At 37.3% G+C, this 17,881-nt stretch overlaps 1 protein-coding gene and 1 pseudogene across 1 annotated transcript in view; both read right to left on the bottom strand.

The window, feature by feature from the left end:
* Top1 (DNA topoisomerase I) overlaps window positions 1–17,881 on the bottom strand; it is an 88,714-nt gene that overhangs the window by 33,835 nt on the left and 36,998 nt on the right. Inside the window, exons 5-8 of the mRNA XM_004874029.4 lie at window positions 11,037–11,160; window positions 9,637–9,692; window positions 7,169–7,267; window positions 6,073–6,148 (exon numbers count right to left, since the gene is read on the bottom strand). Of these exons, the coding sequence (XP_004874086.2) occupies window positions 6,073–6,148; window positions 7,169–7,267; window positions 9,637–9,692; window positions 11,037–11,160 (355 nt within the window). The remainder of the gene's footprint in view (window positions 1–6,072; window positions 6,149–7,168; window positions 7,268–9,636; window positions 9,693–11,036; window positions 11,161–17,881) is intronic.
* Window positions 5–6,066, bottom strand: LOC101704840 (BRCA1-A complex subunit Abraxas 1-like; annotated as a pseudogene).

The following is a 17,881-nucleotide window of genomic DNA, read 5'->3' as shown; positions in this document are numbered from 1 at the left end:
ACAAAGAAACATGGTGAGAAAGCACTTAAAAAAGGACTGATCAGCTCCAGAGATAAGTTTTTGGGAGCCATTAGGAAGAAAAACTGTAATCATAAAATATTAGAACTGAAGAGACAAATTAGGGAAACAACACCTTTCAAAACAGCACCAAGAAAAATGAAATATTTAGGAATCAATCTAACCAAGGAAGTGAAAGATCTTTACTTTGAAATTTCAGTACTCTGAAAAAGATCAAAGAGGGTATCAGAAAATAGAAAGATATCCCCTGTTCTTGGAGAGGCAAAACCAATGTAGTGAATATGGCCATACCTCCAAAAGTATTAGAACTGGAGAGGATCAGATGTCCAAGCCTTCACTTGACAGATAAATAAAAATGTACTGCTACTGAACAGTAAAGGAGTATTTTCTAAAATTCCTCAACAAATGATTATGCAGGAGAGTGGTCAAAACATTCTTCAGGCCAGGCCTCGTGGTGCATGCTTATAATCCCAGCACTAGGGAGGCTGAGACAGGAGGACTGCTCTCTGAGTTTGAGGCCAGACTAGCCTCAAGGTTCAAGGCCAGCTTGAACTACAAAGCGAGACCCTGTCTCAAAAAAAAAAAAAATCTCAATTGATTCAGGAGGGAACACTTTCTATGTCTCTGTTGCTTTTTATACACAAAGACATGAATAACAGGCAGCTATTTGGGAGGTCCAAAAATGAATACTGATTCCTATGGTGCAATTTCTTTATAGATCTTTTCTGACCTGTGATCACATTGGTGTATGTGCTGCCGAAGCAAGCACAGATCTCACTGGTACATTAAAAACAGCCTCAAACCTAAATAACTGTAATTCACTGATTTACATCTCAAGACACATGCTCAGACAAAAATATGATATCCACCAGGTGGAGGCACCACTCAATAGAATCTGAACTCTTTTGAAGAATATTTTACTTTGTTCTACCAACTCCACATAATTTAAGTCTTACTTAACAAGGTTCACATAGCAATGGAAGGTGCTCTTGAAACAAAATACTTATCCTACACAGTTTGGTTTGACCTCTTAGATCATAACCAAGGAAACTATGAAACACAGGTTTCTCATTGATCAAAGTCCTATAGCTACTATTGACCATGATGAGAGCCTAAGTTTATGAGAAAAATAACAGGTGACTCAGGGGGATGACTGGAGTAAGCATTCTTGGACTACATGATGCAATGGCAATCAAGATGGGGAAGGAACTGCAGGTCTATAAGCAAATGATTTTTCAGGTAGAAGGGAGAAGCTATAGTATCACATTTATTTTAAAACAGACCTGGAGAATATAAATGTGTTAAGCATATTTGGGAGAAGTTACTAAAGAGCACTTTAATACTAAATAATAATATTTACTCTTTAGGCTGAAATACTCCACAGGAAAAGTGAATGTTTTTCAGTTGAGATATTTTCTGAACAGCTTCTAAAAAGGAATCCAGATGTCCCCATCTGGAAAGTACTGGCTACATTGTATGTTTTCAAGCCTTAAATTGTGATAATCAGTCATCCAGAGACTTCAGAACAACTCCCAGAAACTAACAATAGTAAAAAAAAATAAAAATCACCATGGCCTGTGAATGAAGTTTAATGATGGATTCTACCATCTGGGGTCCCTGCCACAGTAAGACTGTGTATTAATTTGCAGTCCTCTGGCCTGCATTTTTCCCCCTTTGGGGGAAGGTCGCTAAACAGAATAAAACATGAAGTTAACCATTCATTTTTTCAAACAGTTTAACAAACAGAGAAAAGGTATTATTTTGCATAAATAATATTAATCATAAAAGCAATATAATACATAAAGACCTCAAATTTTATATCTCATTTGACTAGTCTGTACTGATTACATGAAAGTGGAGTGACTGGCTATGATAACTAACTTGAATTTCAGCCAAGAACAGACTACTTATCAGAAAAACTACGATTTTCTAAATTCAGGACCTGATTATCTATGGCTTATCTAAATCATTAATATTCTAATATGATTTCACTAGGGACCTTTCTTCTTTCGCAGTATGAGTTAAAGGATTACCCTTAGGACAGAGAATAACATGGGAGTTAGTGTGTTGGCTCTGGAATCAAGACTATATGGGATCATTTCCGGGCTTTACCAATTAGTAGCCATGTGACCTTCAGGAAACCGATCCAACCTCTCTATACCTCAGTTTCTGCATTTGCCAAATGGGGATAATTGTAGGGATATTCCCCTCTTATGGTTGTTGTAAAGATTAAATGAAATGATGCCTACACAAAGCATTTAGAATACTGTCTGGCAAAAAGGAAGCAAACATTACATTTAATTGTGGATATTAACATTATTCTTACTACAATGATAAATTACAACCTTAAGTTTTTACTATCACTATCTTTACTGCTGCTATTCCAAGCTATCCACTTTGTACTTGTGAACTCATTTTGCCCACAACAGGAAATAACCTCAAAGAGCACAAGAACTAAGATCTCATGCAATCCTTTCCCTTTCTTAGGAGAGTGCAAGCTTAAGACACCTATAAATTTCTGACATATTTTCTTCAATTACTTCCTAACAACTTTTTAGAAGAAATAAAATATGTGAAAAAGAATATATTATTTTTTTCTTAAACCTACCAGTACTAAATAAAATCTTTTAAAAAGTATTTGAACTAAACTGAGATTTTTTTTTACTTTATAAAGTAAGTGCAGAAGAACTTATTTATGTATTATTATATACAGGGAAACAGTAAAAACAAAACACCTCATCCAGGCATTACCATGAACAGCTGAATAAAGTCAAAATGAGTGAACTTTTCTGTGGATCACAGCGAGCAGCTACACACAGTAAAACAATAGAAACATCTGGCTTTAACCCTTCCGCAAAATCAAAACTTTCATTTTGAGTTACAAGGATTAAAATGTGGGAGATCCTGGATATTCACCGGATCCCTGCATTCTTTCCAGCTCATCGTCTGTTTCTGGGCTGCTTGTTGCAGACGCTTTTTCTTGGTTACTGCTCTCGGTACCTGTCTCAGGTACTTTGTTTCCTGGCTCCGACACCCTCATCTTCTTCACCTGCCATCCATCATCTGGGCCTACAGCTTTGAGCTTAGTCACCTGCGGTGTGCTAGCCGGACTGGCTTCTGGGGAATGAGCGTACTCTACCATCAAGGTCAGCTTGTCAGCCACCTCGAGATTGTGCATGACATTACATCTGCTTTCACAAATCGGTCTGATTTTCAAAGAGACAACACAAGAATGGAGAAATTCACAATCTGGAAAAAAGGTCCGTAAAGCTTGACAAAGAAAAATGTTCTCCTGAGGGTCTTTTTGGACATTCTTCTCTCGTGCTGCTTCAATCTGTACTTGCTGCCTTTTTAAAATTTCTTGTTTTAACCTGTTTACATCCTTTATTAGCTTCTCTACTTCTCATTCACTTCCTTCCACTTTATCGCATATATCCTTTAATTCTTGTGGAGAAGCATACATTTCATTTATCTTACGTATCTCCTTTAAAGATCCATCTTCTTTAAAAAATTCAGAGCTGTGTGGTTTTACTGCTCTGCTAAAGCCCGTGGATATACAGGAGCATGATGTAGTTTTATAACCCAGCAGCTCAGACATGCCCAGGTTGGCCACTACTAAAGGGATCCTATGAAAAAGTCTGATGAAGTCAAATGTGTAAGCAAGCCTAACTTTTTAAATTAAGAGAAAGAACAGCATCTAACAGAATAGATACCCCCAAGATTTAAAAAAATTCCTTACCACTTACAAGGTAAAATTTACTGACATGAAGCAACTTGCTTTTTAAAGTTGTGAAATGTGCATGGTAGAAAATTATGTGAAAAAATACTTTAATTAACTAATCAAGTATATGTACAATTAAGACAGTACAGCTACCTGGGAGGCTGAGGCATGACAACTTCATGTTTAAGGCCAGCATGGGCACACAGTGAGACTCCCATTTGAGAGTGGGGTGGCCTAGCACACAGGCAGCCTTGAGTTTGATCCCCAGCATCACTCCCCACAAAAATAAAAAACAGCAAAACAGCTGACCATCCCTAGTCCAAGAATTTGAAACCCAAAATCTGAAGCTTCTTGAGCACTGTCACAAGTATGAATCTTCATTGGACCAGTCGAATTGTTGCACACCTGTAATCCCAGCTACTTGGGAGGCTAAGGCAGGATGACCATGAGTATGCAGCCAGCCTGGGCAACTTAGCAACTCTGTGAGACCCTATCTCAAAAAATAAAGTGCTGAGGATGTAGCTCAGCGTGAAGGCCTTGGGTTCAATGAACTCCAGTACTGAAAACAGGCAGTAAATAAAAGCGTATCACAAGACCCGGATACAAGTCCACTCCACACTGGGCTTCAAGCTTCCTTGTCTGGCTTCATGTTTTATTTAAAATTAACAGATGGTAAGACCTACCTCAAAGAATTACTGGGAGAATCTAATGCAATACTGTATAAAAACACTTGATAAGCTGCAAAAAGCACTATGAAAGTGCTAGATACAGTAGTGCCTGGGAACACTTACCCTTTCTGAGGTTTGTATAAGGCATGTTCCAGCCGATGAGTGGAACAGCTTTCGGTCACTATGCTTCATGTTAACAAGAGAAACACAAGTTCCTGGTTTGAAAGGTGCTTCTGTAAGTATCTGTGAAGCAGCCTCTCTCTAAATGTCATGATCTGAACTGTGTGACGACAGAACTTGTACCCTACCACATTCTTTTCCACCCTTGAAAATATTTTCTTCAGTGCATGCTTATCCACCTCACCTGAAGAGTTATAAAAGCTAAAAAGCTGGTAGCAGGAACTATATTTCTGAACGTCAATTGTATAAAGAACTTCCACATCGTCCATCTGGGAGTCGGTAATGCTGTTTTTCGCTTTGCCTTTCATTTCCCCGAGGAGAAACCCTTCCGTGTCAGCGTCGGTGTTGAGGTGGTAGATGGAGCGCGCCCAGCACGAAGCCCGACAGTGCGGTAGCTGTGCGCTCACCCACCATGGCGCGAGGGCCGTGCAGTAAACTGAGATTTTTAAGTAAAGTTAGAAGCCAGGAGAAGGGAGGAGGAACATGTATGTTCCAGACAGAAGGAAAAGCTACATAAAGCTGTGAAGCACAGAAAAAAATTTGGTATGAAAAAAATAGAGAGAGAGAGAGGAGAGAGAGAGAGAGAGAGAGAGAGAGAGAGAGAGAGAGAGAGAGAGAGAGAGAGAGAGAAAGAAAGAAAGAAAGAAAGAAAGAAAGAAAGAAAGAAAGAAAGAAAGAAAGAAAAGGGAGGCCCGTAGTATGGTTGAAACAAGATGAGCTCAAGAGGAACAAGCCAAAGTGAAACACAAGGTGTAGGGACCAGACTGAAAGGAGCTGTGGTTCAGAGCTTATATTTCATCTTATGTCCAAGTGAGTGCCCCTTAAAGGACTTTAAGGATGGTTACTCAAAATGAGTAAAGAGCATGCTAGCTGTTAGATATAAGTAAACACTAAAAAAAAAAATTCCTAAGGAAAATTCTTCAGGGTTGTAAGTGAAAATGTTTTTCTTATGAACATTGCCTTGTTCACTCGAAGATAGCATAATTTCACTAAAAGCATCACTTGGCAGCATAATTATAGATGAATTCCAGGGAAAGCAAAGAGCAGACTCACTGCTGGTTAACATAACACACTTTGGGTACTCACAGAGATTATAACACAAACAATTCCACAGTAACCACTTTTGTGTTAAATTTTTTTCCTGATGTTACTACTATCTATAACCAATGAATTCCTAAAGCTCATCTGCCTTAAAACAATTTATGGCCAAGCACACTGTTGGACACCTGTAATCCCAGCTACTCAGGAGACTGAGACAGGAGGATTGAAAGGTTGAGGCCTACTTAGACAACTCAGTGAGATCGTATCTCAAAATAAAAATTAAAAAAGGATTGCTGATGTAGACCAGTGGTAAAGCACTTGCCTAACATGTGCAAGCCCCAGGGTTCAATCCACAATACTAAAGAAAAATAAAATCAAGCTGCTTTATGAGAAACTCACACATCCAAACTCAAGCCCCTAAAACGCCTACGTATCTTTACTAACCTCCTCTTCCTCTAGTTTTCGTTTTTTCTCCTTCTTGGTATCTTCTGTTTTAATTTTCTTAGGTTTGTAATCAGCACTAGAAAGGAGAATATGAATATGCAATTAATTCATTTATGACTCAGGAGATCTCATCCAAAGGATTAGGAGCTCCAAGCTATTGGAAGCCTCTGTGACGGGTGAGACTGCTGTTCTTGGCTGGGCATTCTATGATCAGGAGGAAGAGGAATGAAACAGTGAAGGCAGCCAAACCAAGAACCAATAATGAAAACTCAGAACAAAACAACTGATACTATATACAGGCCTGGGAGTGAAATGGTGGGGTGGAATATATACAGAAGTCAATATACAGGTTCTACTATAGATATACAAGACAAAAGTATGGAAACCAAATGCATAGCACAATGATTACCACACAGTAATTGCTGGAAAGAGGAGCAAAAAAAAATTCTGACCTGAGTTTACTAAGTATTTCCCTTTTCCCTTTCTACCCACATTCTATCAAAAATCCTCTGCAGGGCCAGGCATTTAGTTCAGTGGTTCCACCGCCTGCCCTGCCTCGCAAGTGCAAAGTCCTAAGTTCGATCCCTGGTACTCTGGCCCCCCAAAAATCCTCTGCAGATTCCTACAGCATTATAAATTATATAAGACAAACTAATGAAAAGAACTTAATCTCACTAATTATATGGAAAAGATGTATATGTAAGTCTTAAATAACTATTTTGAGAGCAGACTGAAACTTCACTTAGAATATATTGAAAGGGAGAGATCCCTAGAAGAAATTCATCTGTAGTACAGGTGATGAGAAAGTAACTTAAATAGTTTATGAATTCTTTATTATTTGAAATTTCTACAATAGGCCCTGCCTTTTAAAAAAAAATTAAGAAAAACTTAAATTCCATACAAACCTCAGGTATACTAATTATTTGCTTAGCAAGCTCCATTTTGATAATTCAGAGTCAGTCAACCAGTCCATTAATCATAAATTCCAAATAAATAAAAGCCAATTAATTCATTTTTTTCTATATATCACAGATATACATCACATTTATTCCCTAAACACTTGTTTTCAAAAGTCAAGGTATGAAGAAATACTTACTCATCCTCGTCTCGAGGTCTCTTCAATGGTTTTAGATCCTCTTTAGGAGGAGGAGCAAAATAGCCATCATCTTCAGGTTCATCTTTAATTCGTGGTGGGCTAATAAAAAAAAGTGCTAGTTACTGAATGCTAGAACATCTACATAATATTAAATAATACAAAATGAGTATACCTCATTTCACTGAAAGAAGCTAAAATAAGGATAACAAATGTACATATTATGAACTATAAGGATTTCTCACAAGCACTTTTTCTTACTTAATTCTTAACTATAACCCAATGAAGTAGGTAATACTACTGTTCTCATTTTACAGATAAATGGGCAACATCAGGATTTGGGAACAGAACTCTTCATTCTAAGTCAATATTATTTTCCACTGTATCTTAGCTACCTTTAACAAACTATCACAGAAATAAACCAAATTGTTTTCTTGACTTATGTTAGGGATGTGGTGCCACAAATGATCTGAACTAATTGGTCTAGCAATCCAAAGCTAAAATACAGTTTTTAAAGGAGAATAATGACTTCCCAAGCTTGGTACCTCAAAATTCCAAAAATCTGGCAATAATCCAGATACATAGAAAAATAACCAAGTTGACAAGATTATAACAAAAGCAGGGTGTATACTTAATAAGAAGGCCCAGGCCAAAGTGAAGTCTAAAACACATCTAGTCATTCACCTTCCTGCTTAGGTTTTACTTTATATACAGAGTAGTGCCTACCTACTATTGTCATTAAGATTTTACCTTCTGAATATAAAAAGATGGTCCTTTTAGACACTTGTTTTGATCAAAAAAGAAGGAATAGAAAAACTAAACAACAAACACCCGAGACCAGTTTTTCAGTGTCAGAATGTTTCTTGGCCTAGCACATCTCTTCAGAACCTCATTTCTTGAATTCAGTACAGGGAATGGGTACCCTACATGAAGATGCCATCTATGAAGGAGAGGGCCTAAGGGACAAGCATTGAGACTGTCTCAAAATATGTACATACACAGTCTCAAGAATAGACAATATATCCACCCCTTCTGCCCAAAAGCATACTGATCCCTTTGCCTGTGACAGAATGCAATTATTTAAAAAGATTAGCTCTCCTTATTTTAGTATACTACTTCTAAAGCTAAGCGTCCCAAAACACCCAAACACCAACAAAGCCCTGAAAGTCCAGAAAGAAAGCAACCTTGGGCCGGGGATTTAGCTCAGTGTTTCTACCGCCTGCCTGCCTGGCAAGTGCAAGGTCCCAAGTTTGATCCCCGGTACCAAAAAAGCCCAAAAAAACAAAACACCAAAAAAAAACCATGTGGGAAGGGTCACAAGACCTGAAGGAAGAAATACTACAATTTACCAGAAAACTACATTCCAGTGAAGCATCTGAATTCTCTAGAAAGACACATGTACACAAGTTAGCAAAAAGACTAGTAAAGTGAATAGAGACCAAAGCCTAGAAGGATATGTTCTTAAACTTTTAAATCAGAAAATCTGAAAATGATCCCATGACTGCACACTAAATATAAAGAATCTATTTGTTTCTTAGTTTAGTGAAAGTCCTAGGCAGCCTTTTGGGAGATTATTAGCCACCCCATCTCAGTCACTTTAAGAAATCAGACTTTCCAGGGCAATTAGAACCACAAATGCTTCCTTGCTTTTATTATTCTGCATTCCTAGAACAGTTAGAAAACACGCCAGAAGAGGGCACCTGCTTCACCTTGGCCAAAGCTCCCACAGTATATGGCACAGTTTTCAAAACTATCAAACCAAACAGAGTTGAGGCTGATGACGAAAACAGAAGAGTAAAACTAGTAGTAATCTCTGTATTGTGAACATTTTCCTCTCCTTGTAGAACACAACATATTTCTACCTATATCTATACCTATCCATAAATGTAGGTCACATAAGATTCTGTGTGTGAGCCTCATAATATTACTTAAAGGAGGAATTCAGAGGAGGTAATTTTTCAGGAAACTATTTAATTGCTACTAATGAGTTCCACTGCAGAGTGATAAAAACACTACTGAATCAAACAGGAAGGAGGTTGACTTGTCAATATAGTATACTAAAAACCAATAAGCTGTACACTTTAAGGTGGTAATTTCTGAGCTATGTATATTTCTTTTTTTTGGTACTGGGGATAGAACTTGGGTCCTTGCGCTTGTGAGGCAGGCGGCGGAACCACTGAGCTAAATGCCCAGCCCCGAGCTACATATATTTCAATTTTTAAAAGTCTCACCTTGTCAACCTTCTTTACTCAAAATAACCTTCTGCAAAATATGCTGGTCAGTCCCACTAACCAGCATTCTAAAAATATTCAAGTTGGCTTCAATCAAGTCCTCTCACTGCCAGCTTCCTAGGAACCATCAAAGTAGCCAGGTTTGGTATGTTTTGGGTAAGCTCGGATACTACTACTACATAGACAGTGGGCCTACTGGCACCCAGAGAAAGAGAAGCAAATGAAACAGTGGAAGTTTACCTAGAGAAGCCATTTTCCTTCTCCTTCTTTATTTTTGCATCCCCAGAGGCTCTAACCTGAAAGATAAAACACCAACTGATTAGTACCTTGAAAGGACTAAATCTAAAGAAATGTCTTATCTTATATGAGCATATTTAGCACCAACTCTTGGAGCACCTTGATCCTAGGCTGGCTCTTGTTAGCAAAACTGAACAGGTGAACTAAGGATTTTGACATTTTTCCAAGATTCATTTCTGACAATTCTTCTGAGTGAAATTACTCAATGAAGAAAGATTTCTCTTAAAAACTGTAACTTATGGGCTGGGGGTGTAGCTCAGTGGCACCATGCCTGCCTCGCAAGGGCAAGGTCCTGAATTTGATCCCTGGTACCAGAAAACAAAAACCAAAAAAACTATAACTTGTTAACTTTAAATAATGGCACGGCTCTTCCCCCAAATAAATATATTCCACTACTCAAGCATCTGCCATTGGCAGTACAGAGAGGAACCAAAAACTAAGAATGAACAAAAGAGAATAGTCTATTTGCTGCCATCTCTGATTTAGGCAAGTATACTAATTTTTCCAGCTCTCAACTTTCTATTTTTTAGACCTGTCAGAAACTCTAGGTCTGTCAAAAATCTTCATACATACACAGAAAGGAATCTACACACACACATGAATATACATAGAGATAAAGATACAAAACATATACTGATGGCTCCCTCAGGGAAGGATGGGAAACAGGAACCCATTTACCGCGTTCCCTACTCTAGTGTCTGAATTTACCAAGTATCAATATGACTTCTTCATAAGCTCAAATTTTCACTCTAGAAGAACCTTCAATTTTTCAATCAAAAGAAGACCAACAGGGTTGGGGATTTAGCTCAGTGGTTTCGCCGCCTGCTGCGCAAGTGCAAGGACCCAAGTTTGATCCCAGGTACCAAAAACAAAAACAAAAACAAACAAAAGAAAGACCAACAAGCTTTAAGCCTTATCCCTAAAACAGAATTTATTTTTCCTAATAATGAAAACTGGTATCTCTAGAAATCCTATACTCTCAATTCATCTACTAGCAATATAAACTAATATTATGGATAGATTTGTACTGCGAGAAACATGGTCGTAATTAACTTGGTTTTCATAGAGGTCTTTTGTTGTTTTTGTTTTTTGATACAGTGTCTAAGTTACCCAGGCTGGCCTGAAACTTGCAATCTTCCTGCCTCAGCCTCCCGAGTAGCTGAGATAAGTCATGCACCACCACGCGTGGCCTGGTTTTCATAATTTAAAACAGGCTGGCTCAAGTCTCTCGATAGATTCCAAGATTAAGGGATCTTACTATGCAATCAACGTACTTTCATACTTGCTTTTCAAAAAAGTAGAAATACATCTCATTCTTTCCCTCCCATTGGAAAGTTCTGTACCTTTTCCTCCTTCCGTTTTTCCTTGTCTCTGTCTTTGTGTTTGTCTTTATGCTTTTCTGAGCTTCCATCTTTGTGTTTGGTTTTTTCTTTCTCTTTGTGTTTTTTTTCAGAATCTTTATGTTCACTGTGAAAAATAAGAAACAAGAGTTAGCCCACAGGAAGGACCATAAGGATTCATTTCACAAGATCAACTCACAAGATTCCTAAGATAACATGAACCACGGAAACTTATAATGCTTTAAAAGAAACAGTCTTGACAAAAAGTTCAAGTAGGAGCTACTGGCTATATCGGATTTTATCTTGTTTTTTATTTTCGCACAGGAACCAAACAGAGAAACATGGGTCATTCTAAGCATAATTGAACATCTTTTAAAAGTGACCAAGGCCAGTGGGGTGTGTTTGTAATCTCAACTACTCTGGAGGTTAAGGCAAGGGGATCACAAACTGAAGGCCAGCCCGGGCAACTCAGAGCAAGATCCTGTCTCAAAATAAAATAAAAAGAGCTGGGGATATACCTCACTGGTGGAACATTATTAAAATGCATGAAGTTCTGGGTTCAAGTCCCAGTGCCCCTCCAACACACAAAACGACTAAGAATATACAGCAAGGTCAGTTTTATTTCCACAACATTCTACCAGAAAAACAAACAAACAATGAAAGCTTGAGTATTCATATTTGATATCAGGGGGTTAAAACCAACTCACCAAAAATGTATTCGACGGCTCTGTGCTAGACTTAAAAAATATCACATATATAATGACACCAAAGCTTTGTGGGTGAGTAGTCCAACACAATGAATGTTTCCTTCTAGCTTTAATTAGAAAAAGCTAGTTACTTCTAGAGGGGGCTTATGTATCTTACATGGTCCTTTCCTCCTAAGAAAAGACATATCTGAAAATAAGGAGAAGTTCTACGCTAAATGTTAAAGTCTTGCTTTTCAAAGGGTATGTGTGATCATACCAGTAGCACTGTCAAAAGGCAATGCTCCTTTAGAAAGCAAAACATGACATTATAAGGCAAGAGTCATTGAGATGATCATAGCATTTATGTAGGATCTAGCTTGTGGAAATTTCTCTTAGGGAAACAGTGTTACATATAAAGACATCTATTTTGGTGCTTCCCAAAATAGCAAGACAAAAAACAAAAGAAAAATCCAAAAAACTCCATATAACCAAAATGACTAATGAGAAGAAAAACAATGATATTATCAAATTCTATAATCTGTACTACAAATATACATAAAAGTATTTATGACATAGAAAGAAAGAAGAGTACATAAAATGGTCCCAACTACACAAAAATATGGGCATGGGCAAAGGTATAAGAAGCAAAAATCACAACCTATAGTTTAAGGTGGCAAAACACCTGTGCATGATAGTTTTCTACTGTGCAGTAGGGGTAGCAGTTAATGAGCCTTGCTCGCTGCACTATGCTTTTCACAAGTAAACAAAAGGGAGATCAAATATAAATGCTTTGAAGTAGGGGTGCACCCTATATAGGAGGGCTAGACAGCAACTCCTACTGATTGAGACTGTTAGGTCAGACCTGTAGCTAGGATCTGCTCTTTTTTTTTCTTTTAAATACTTTTTTCTTTTTATTTTATGAAAAAATTATACAAATTTTCATAACCAAATAGTTATTACACTGTATATCATTATCTTTCAACCAGTTATTCAGTACAAAACATAAACCAAAAAAATTATTATAAAAAACTTAGTAACACAAATTTTCTTTTTAATAAACTAAGATAAATAAACTTTAATTTAATAAACTAAGATAAATAAAAGAAATTAGCCTATGTATTGAAAAATTTTTAAAATAATGGAATATGTATTTTGGAGAAGTAAACTTCTCCCTATTTATCTCTCCATTTTGCTCTTTGTGTGTATTTGTGTGTATAACGTTATATAAGAGAAACCATGCGATCTTTGAGCTTGTGTGTCTGAGTTATTTCACTTAAACATTATGTTCTCAAGTTGCATCCATTTACCTAAGAAAGCCTCAAGTTTATCTTTATGGTAGCATAGCACTCCATTGTGTATAAATACATTTTCTTTATCCATTCATCTGTTAATGGACACATTGTATACTACTGTTTCCAAGATCTAGCTATTATAAATTGTGTTGCAATGAACATGGATATGCATGTATCCCTGTAGTATGATTTTAATTCTTTTGGAAGGTAGCTAGGAAGGGGATAGCTGGATCAAATGAAATTTCTACTTTTGTTTTTTTAAGAAACCTCCACACTGATTTCCACAGAGGTTGTATTAGTTTACTCTCCCATCAACAATGTAGTAGAAGAATTCCTTTTTCTCTTGCTAGCATTTGTTATTAATAAATTTTTGGGTGATAGCAATTCTTTCTGGGGTAAGATCGTATCTCAGTGTAGTTTTAATTTACATTTCTCTAATGGCCAGCAATGTTGAGCATTTTTTCATGTATTTTTTTGGCCATCTGTACTGCTTCTGAGAAGTATCTATTTCTTTTTGATTGCTCATTTATTTGGGGAGGGGGAATCCTTTTTCTATTCTTTATATATTCTTGATGTTAGTGGAATAGCTGGCAAAACTTTGTCCCGTTCTATAGACTGTCTCTTCACTCTGTTTCCTTTGCTGTGCAGGAGCTTTTTAATTTGTTCTTAGTGGTTGTTTCTCAGTATTTCTTAAGGCATTGAGATTCTGTTCAGAAAGTCCTTGCCTACAACTATGTGTTTAAGAGTTGTACCTATTTTATCTTTCCAACAGATTGAGTGTTTCTGTTTTAACATTATTATTGCTTGTATCTAGATATTCCTCCAAAGCCTCAAGTATGTTATAGGTGGGGCTTTTTGGAGGTGGCTGGATCTAACTTTGATACTGGGATTAAGAGTTCGCAATACTGGATTAGCCCACTAATTGATTTATCATAGTTCTGGGTGTAGATGGCACCACCCAAAAGCCTCATAGCCTGAACAGGATAAAAGGGAAAGGGAAGCTCCTGTCTGTCACACAATGCAATGTTTCTCCTCCTTGATGCCCATGGCATGCCACCTTGCCTTGGAGCCAGCTGGCTATGGACTAAAACCTCTATAAACTTTGAGACAATATAAACCTTTCATCCTTTAACTTGTGAGTGTTGGGTATTTTGTTACAGCAATGAGAAAAGTAACTAAAACATACATTTAGATCACTGATCCATTTTGAGTTTAGTTTAGTACATAGTAAGATAGGTAGGTCTAGATTCAATCTTCTGCAATGTAGATATCCAATTTTCCCAGCACCATTTATTAAAGGGCTATCTTTCCTCTAGTGTATGTTTCTGGCTCCTTTGTCAAATATAAAATATCTCTATGTGCCAGGGGTTCTCTCTGCTTCTTCTAGTCTGTTAGGCATAATCAGCTCTTGCCTTTCCTACCATGTATTTGAATTTCCCATCTGTCACTTTAGTTACCTATAGCATGAGAAAACAGACTTCACTAGCAGTGAACTCATTAGGTTATGTTCATATCCCATGAAGTTTGCTCTAAAGGACTTGTTCTGAAGGATCATGCATCCATAAAGAAAACCAAAATAGAAACAAATGATGGGATTAGGTTAAGCCACAGAACCTGAATCAGGAGTTCTACTGTCACACACATCTCTATGCACAGAAGAAGCCTCAACTTGAGACAGGCATCTGGGTTTTAAATAAACAGAAACTAAGAAATCTAGGCAGGAGGGTGGAGGACTAGCAGAAATAGTATTGTAAGTTAAGGAAAGATTCAGGAACTGGCAAAACTAGGAGGGAAAAAAAACCCCACAATGCCCACTTTTCCTTGTTTATATGCTCCTACTTCTATATTGCTCTCATTAGGCCTTTATATGTGCCATACATCTAAATAACAAATCTCTACATGAACAAACTTTTTTACTCAGAGGACAGAAATGCTGGAGGCAAATGGTGAGCAAGTCTCCCCACTGTGCTGACTTTTCTTGGCATTTGTATGACATCACTCTACTCAATGTACTCTCATAACATTTGTCTATCAAAATGTGGTGTTTTATCAAAAAAACTATGCTTGGTTTTAAAAAAAGCTTCCAATTGTGTTAACATTTTTATTTATTGGTTCTTACTAATTTCTCCAACTTTAGAATGAATAGTGAGTAGTATGGTTGCTGAGAACAGAACTGATTCTTCAGGAGTTAACACAAACACAACTATAGGCACAAAGTTCTGATATTACCAGCAAAATGTATGAGCTTACTATTCTATTACAAAAGGACTATAGTTAAAAAAAAAAAAGTAATTCTAAGAGCTAATAGTTATCTTTAATTTTTACCTGAAAACAAAAATTTGGAAACAACTGTATTCGTACTGATGAATAAATATAGCGCCTTACAAGCACAGGGAAAAATAAAGAAAACCAAACAACCCACCCTACACTCTAGAAGCAAGCATTGTCCTTTGTATTTTCACATCCATTATTTCATTCAATTATCACAACACTCCTCCTTAAATCAATTTACAAATGAGAAGACAGTGGTTAAGAGACTTACTCAAAGTTACAGTGTCAGAGGGAAGAGAAGTTGGGATTAAAATTGAGTTATTCTATTTCCAAGTTCACATCAGATACACTGAACCAACCCACTACATATACACCGTTTCAATTCTACTAAACTGATACCTATCACTTAAGGTAGACTGGTACTAGAGAGAAATGCATAGCATTTGTTAGGTTCATAACTATTTTACCATCAAATAGAAACTTTCTGTATAGAGATCTTAGATACCTGAAACAATTAAACTTTTGCGGTTACTTCAAAAGAAACTACAAATAGCTGATTCAGGGATCTAAGTTCAGGGATGCCCCAGACTCCATGTTCCTTTTCATTGAACCTCTCCCCAAGGTCTTGTTCTTTTTTTCTCAAAGACTAATTCTTAGAAAGTCCGTTTCATGGCTTTCTGGCAGCTTTGTAATCACAGCACAGGCAACTATGAGTGTATAGACATCCCTCTCTCTGATTTTCATTGCCTAACAAACAAATTAGAAAAAATGAATCAACAAATGACAAGGCAACAAGATCGTTTGCCATACTCCAGGAAAACCAAAGAGTTCATTGATACTTCTACTTGCTAACCAGAGGGAAAACTATATAGAAAATGCAAGGTTCTCGCTAGAGTACTAGCCCTCTTTATAGGCCATATTTAATCACAAAGATCAGAATGTGATGACATTACCAAACCAACTTCCAAAAGAACTGATTCCCATCGCTTCTTGGCCTTTTGGCTAAGATCAAATGCAAAAGAACTGATTCCCCTCTATTCCTGTTTACTTTTTTTTTTTTTTAACATGGACTTTATTTTTCTCCTTTTTCAATTTTAATTTACTAGTACACTACACAGGGCCAGGGACTTAGCTCAGTGGCACCGTACCTGCCTCACAAGCACAAGGTCTGGAGTTTGATCCCCAGTACCAAAAAAAAAAAATTCCCAGTACACTACGTGTTTGCAGTACGTAATGATTATATTCCTCATGGAGAGCTGGTACATGTACACAACACACATTAATTCTTTTTTATCTCCTTCCCCCCTCCTCTCACTCCCTCTCCCTCCATCTCTTGGTATGTCCCCCTTCCCGTTCATAAAAGATCTCCCCATTTCCTATTATTCATCCTTTATTTTCCTTTGTTTATACTTCGGGTTTCTTACATAAGAGAAGCCATGCAATATTTAAACTTGTGTATCTGATTTATTTCACTTAACATTATGGTCTCAGGGTGCATCCATTTTCCTACAAACGACTCAAGCTTATCCTTCTTTAGTACTTCATTGTGTATAAATATCATTTTCTTTATCTATTCACCTGTTGATGGGCATATAAGCCAAATCCAAGATGTAGCTATTCTGAATTGTGCTGTTATAAACAAGGGTATTGTATCTAACACTGTAATATAGTGTATTTAATTCTTTTGAGAAGACACCTAGAAGGGAAGTAGCTGAGTTGATGGAATTCCTACTTTTAGTTTTTTGAGAAATATGCATAATGATTTCTGCAATGGTTGTAGGTTTACATTCCCAGCAATGTAGAAGGGTCCCTTTTTCTCCCCACAACTCACCGCCATTTGTTATTTGATTTCTCAATCACAGCTGTTTAGATGTAAGAAAGCAGGTTTGGACTTATATGCTAGCTGAACTCAGATAATTATTCAGCGTTAAGGACAACTCGTGGAACAGGGCATTTCCACTTGGGACAGTTAAAAATTTGGGTCTTTGGAGCCCTACTAGGCTTCGGAACACACTGTTAATCATCTATTTGTTAGGTGCTATTCCTGTCCCTGTCTCCAGAAACAGTGAACAAAGTACTCTTCTTAGTAGCCCAATCCCTCATCTATAACCCTGGCAAAGAGCAAGCCCCTCAGCCAATATTTCCTAGGAATCTACCTGAAACAGGTGGCAAAGGCACTAACAGGGGACAAAGTGAGACTGTGCCATGAAAACCAGAAATAGGACTTGGCTAGTGGTCGGGAATAAAGCTAATGTGGGGTCAGTTGGGCTGACTCATTATTTGAAATTTCCTACCATATGTCTTGGTTCCAAAAGGCTTAAGACTACTTTAACTTTGATAGAGGGTTAAAGCTGCATTTTCCTGTTGACAGTTAGATGACAGAACCAGTGCAAAGGAAAAGTTCATACGCCTTTTTTGAGAAACACTCATCTTGTCTCTATACTGATTGTGCTTCTTTTCCATATACAAAAGACATAACATAGCAAAGTCATAAAACTCATTTTAAATTTAACAGAAGGCTACCATATTGGCCAGTTTAAACACTGGAGAACAGATGACTTTCGAATCGGAAAGGGGAAGAGGAAGGGGAAGGGGAAGG

The sequence above is a fragment of the Heterocephalus glaber genome, unplaced genomic scaffold (assembly GCF_053883595.1).
Source record: "Heterocephalus glaber isolate CG9 unplaced genomic scaffold, H.glaber_assembly_v1.0 deba00001532, whole genome shotgun sequence".
Taxonomy (NCBI): domain Eukaryota; kingdom Metazoa; phylum Chordata; class Mammalia; order Rodentia; family Bathyergidae; genus Heterocephalus; species Heterocephalus glaber.
This window is presented reverse-complemented; position numbering and strand designations above follow the sequence as displayed.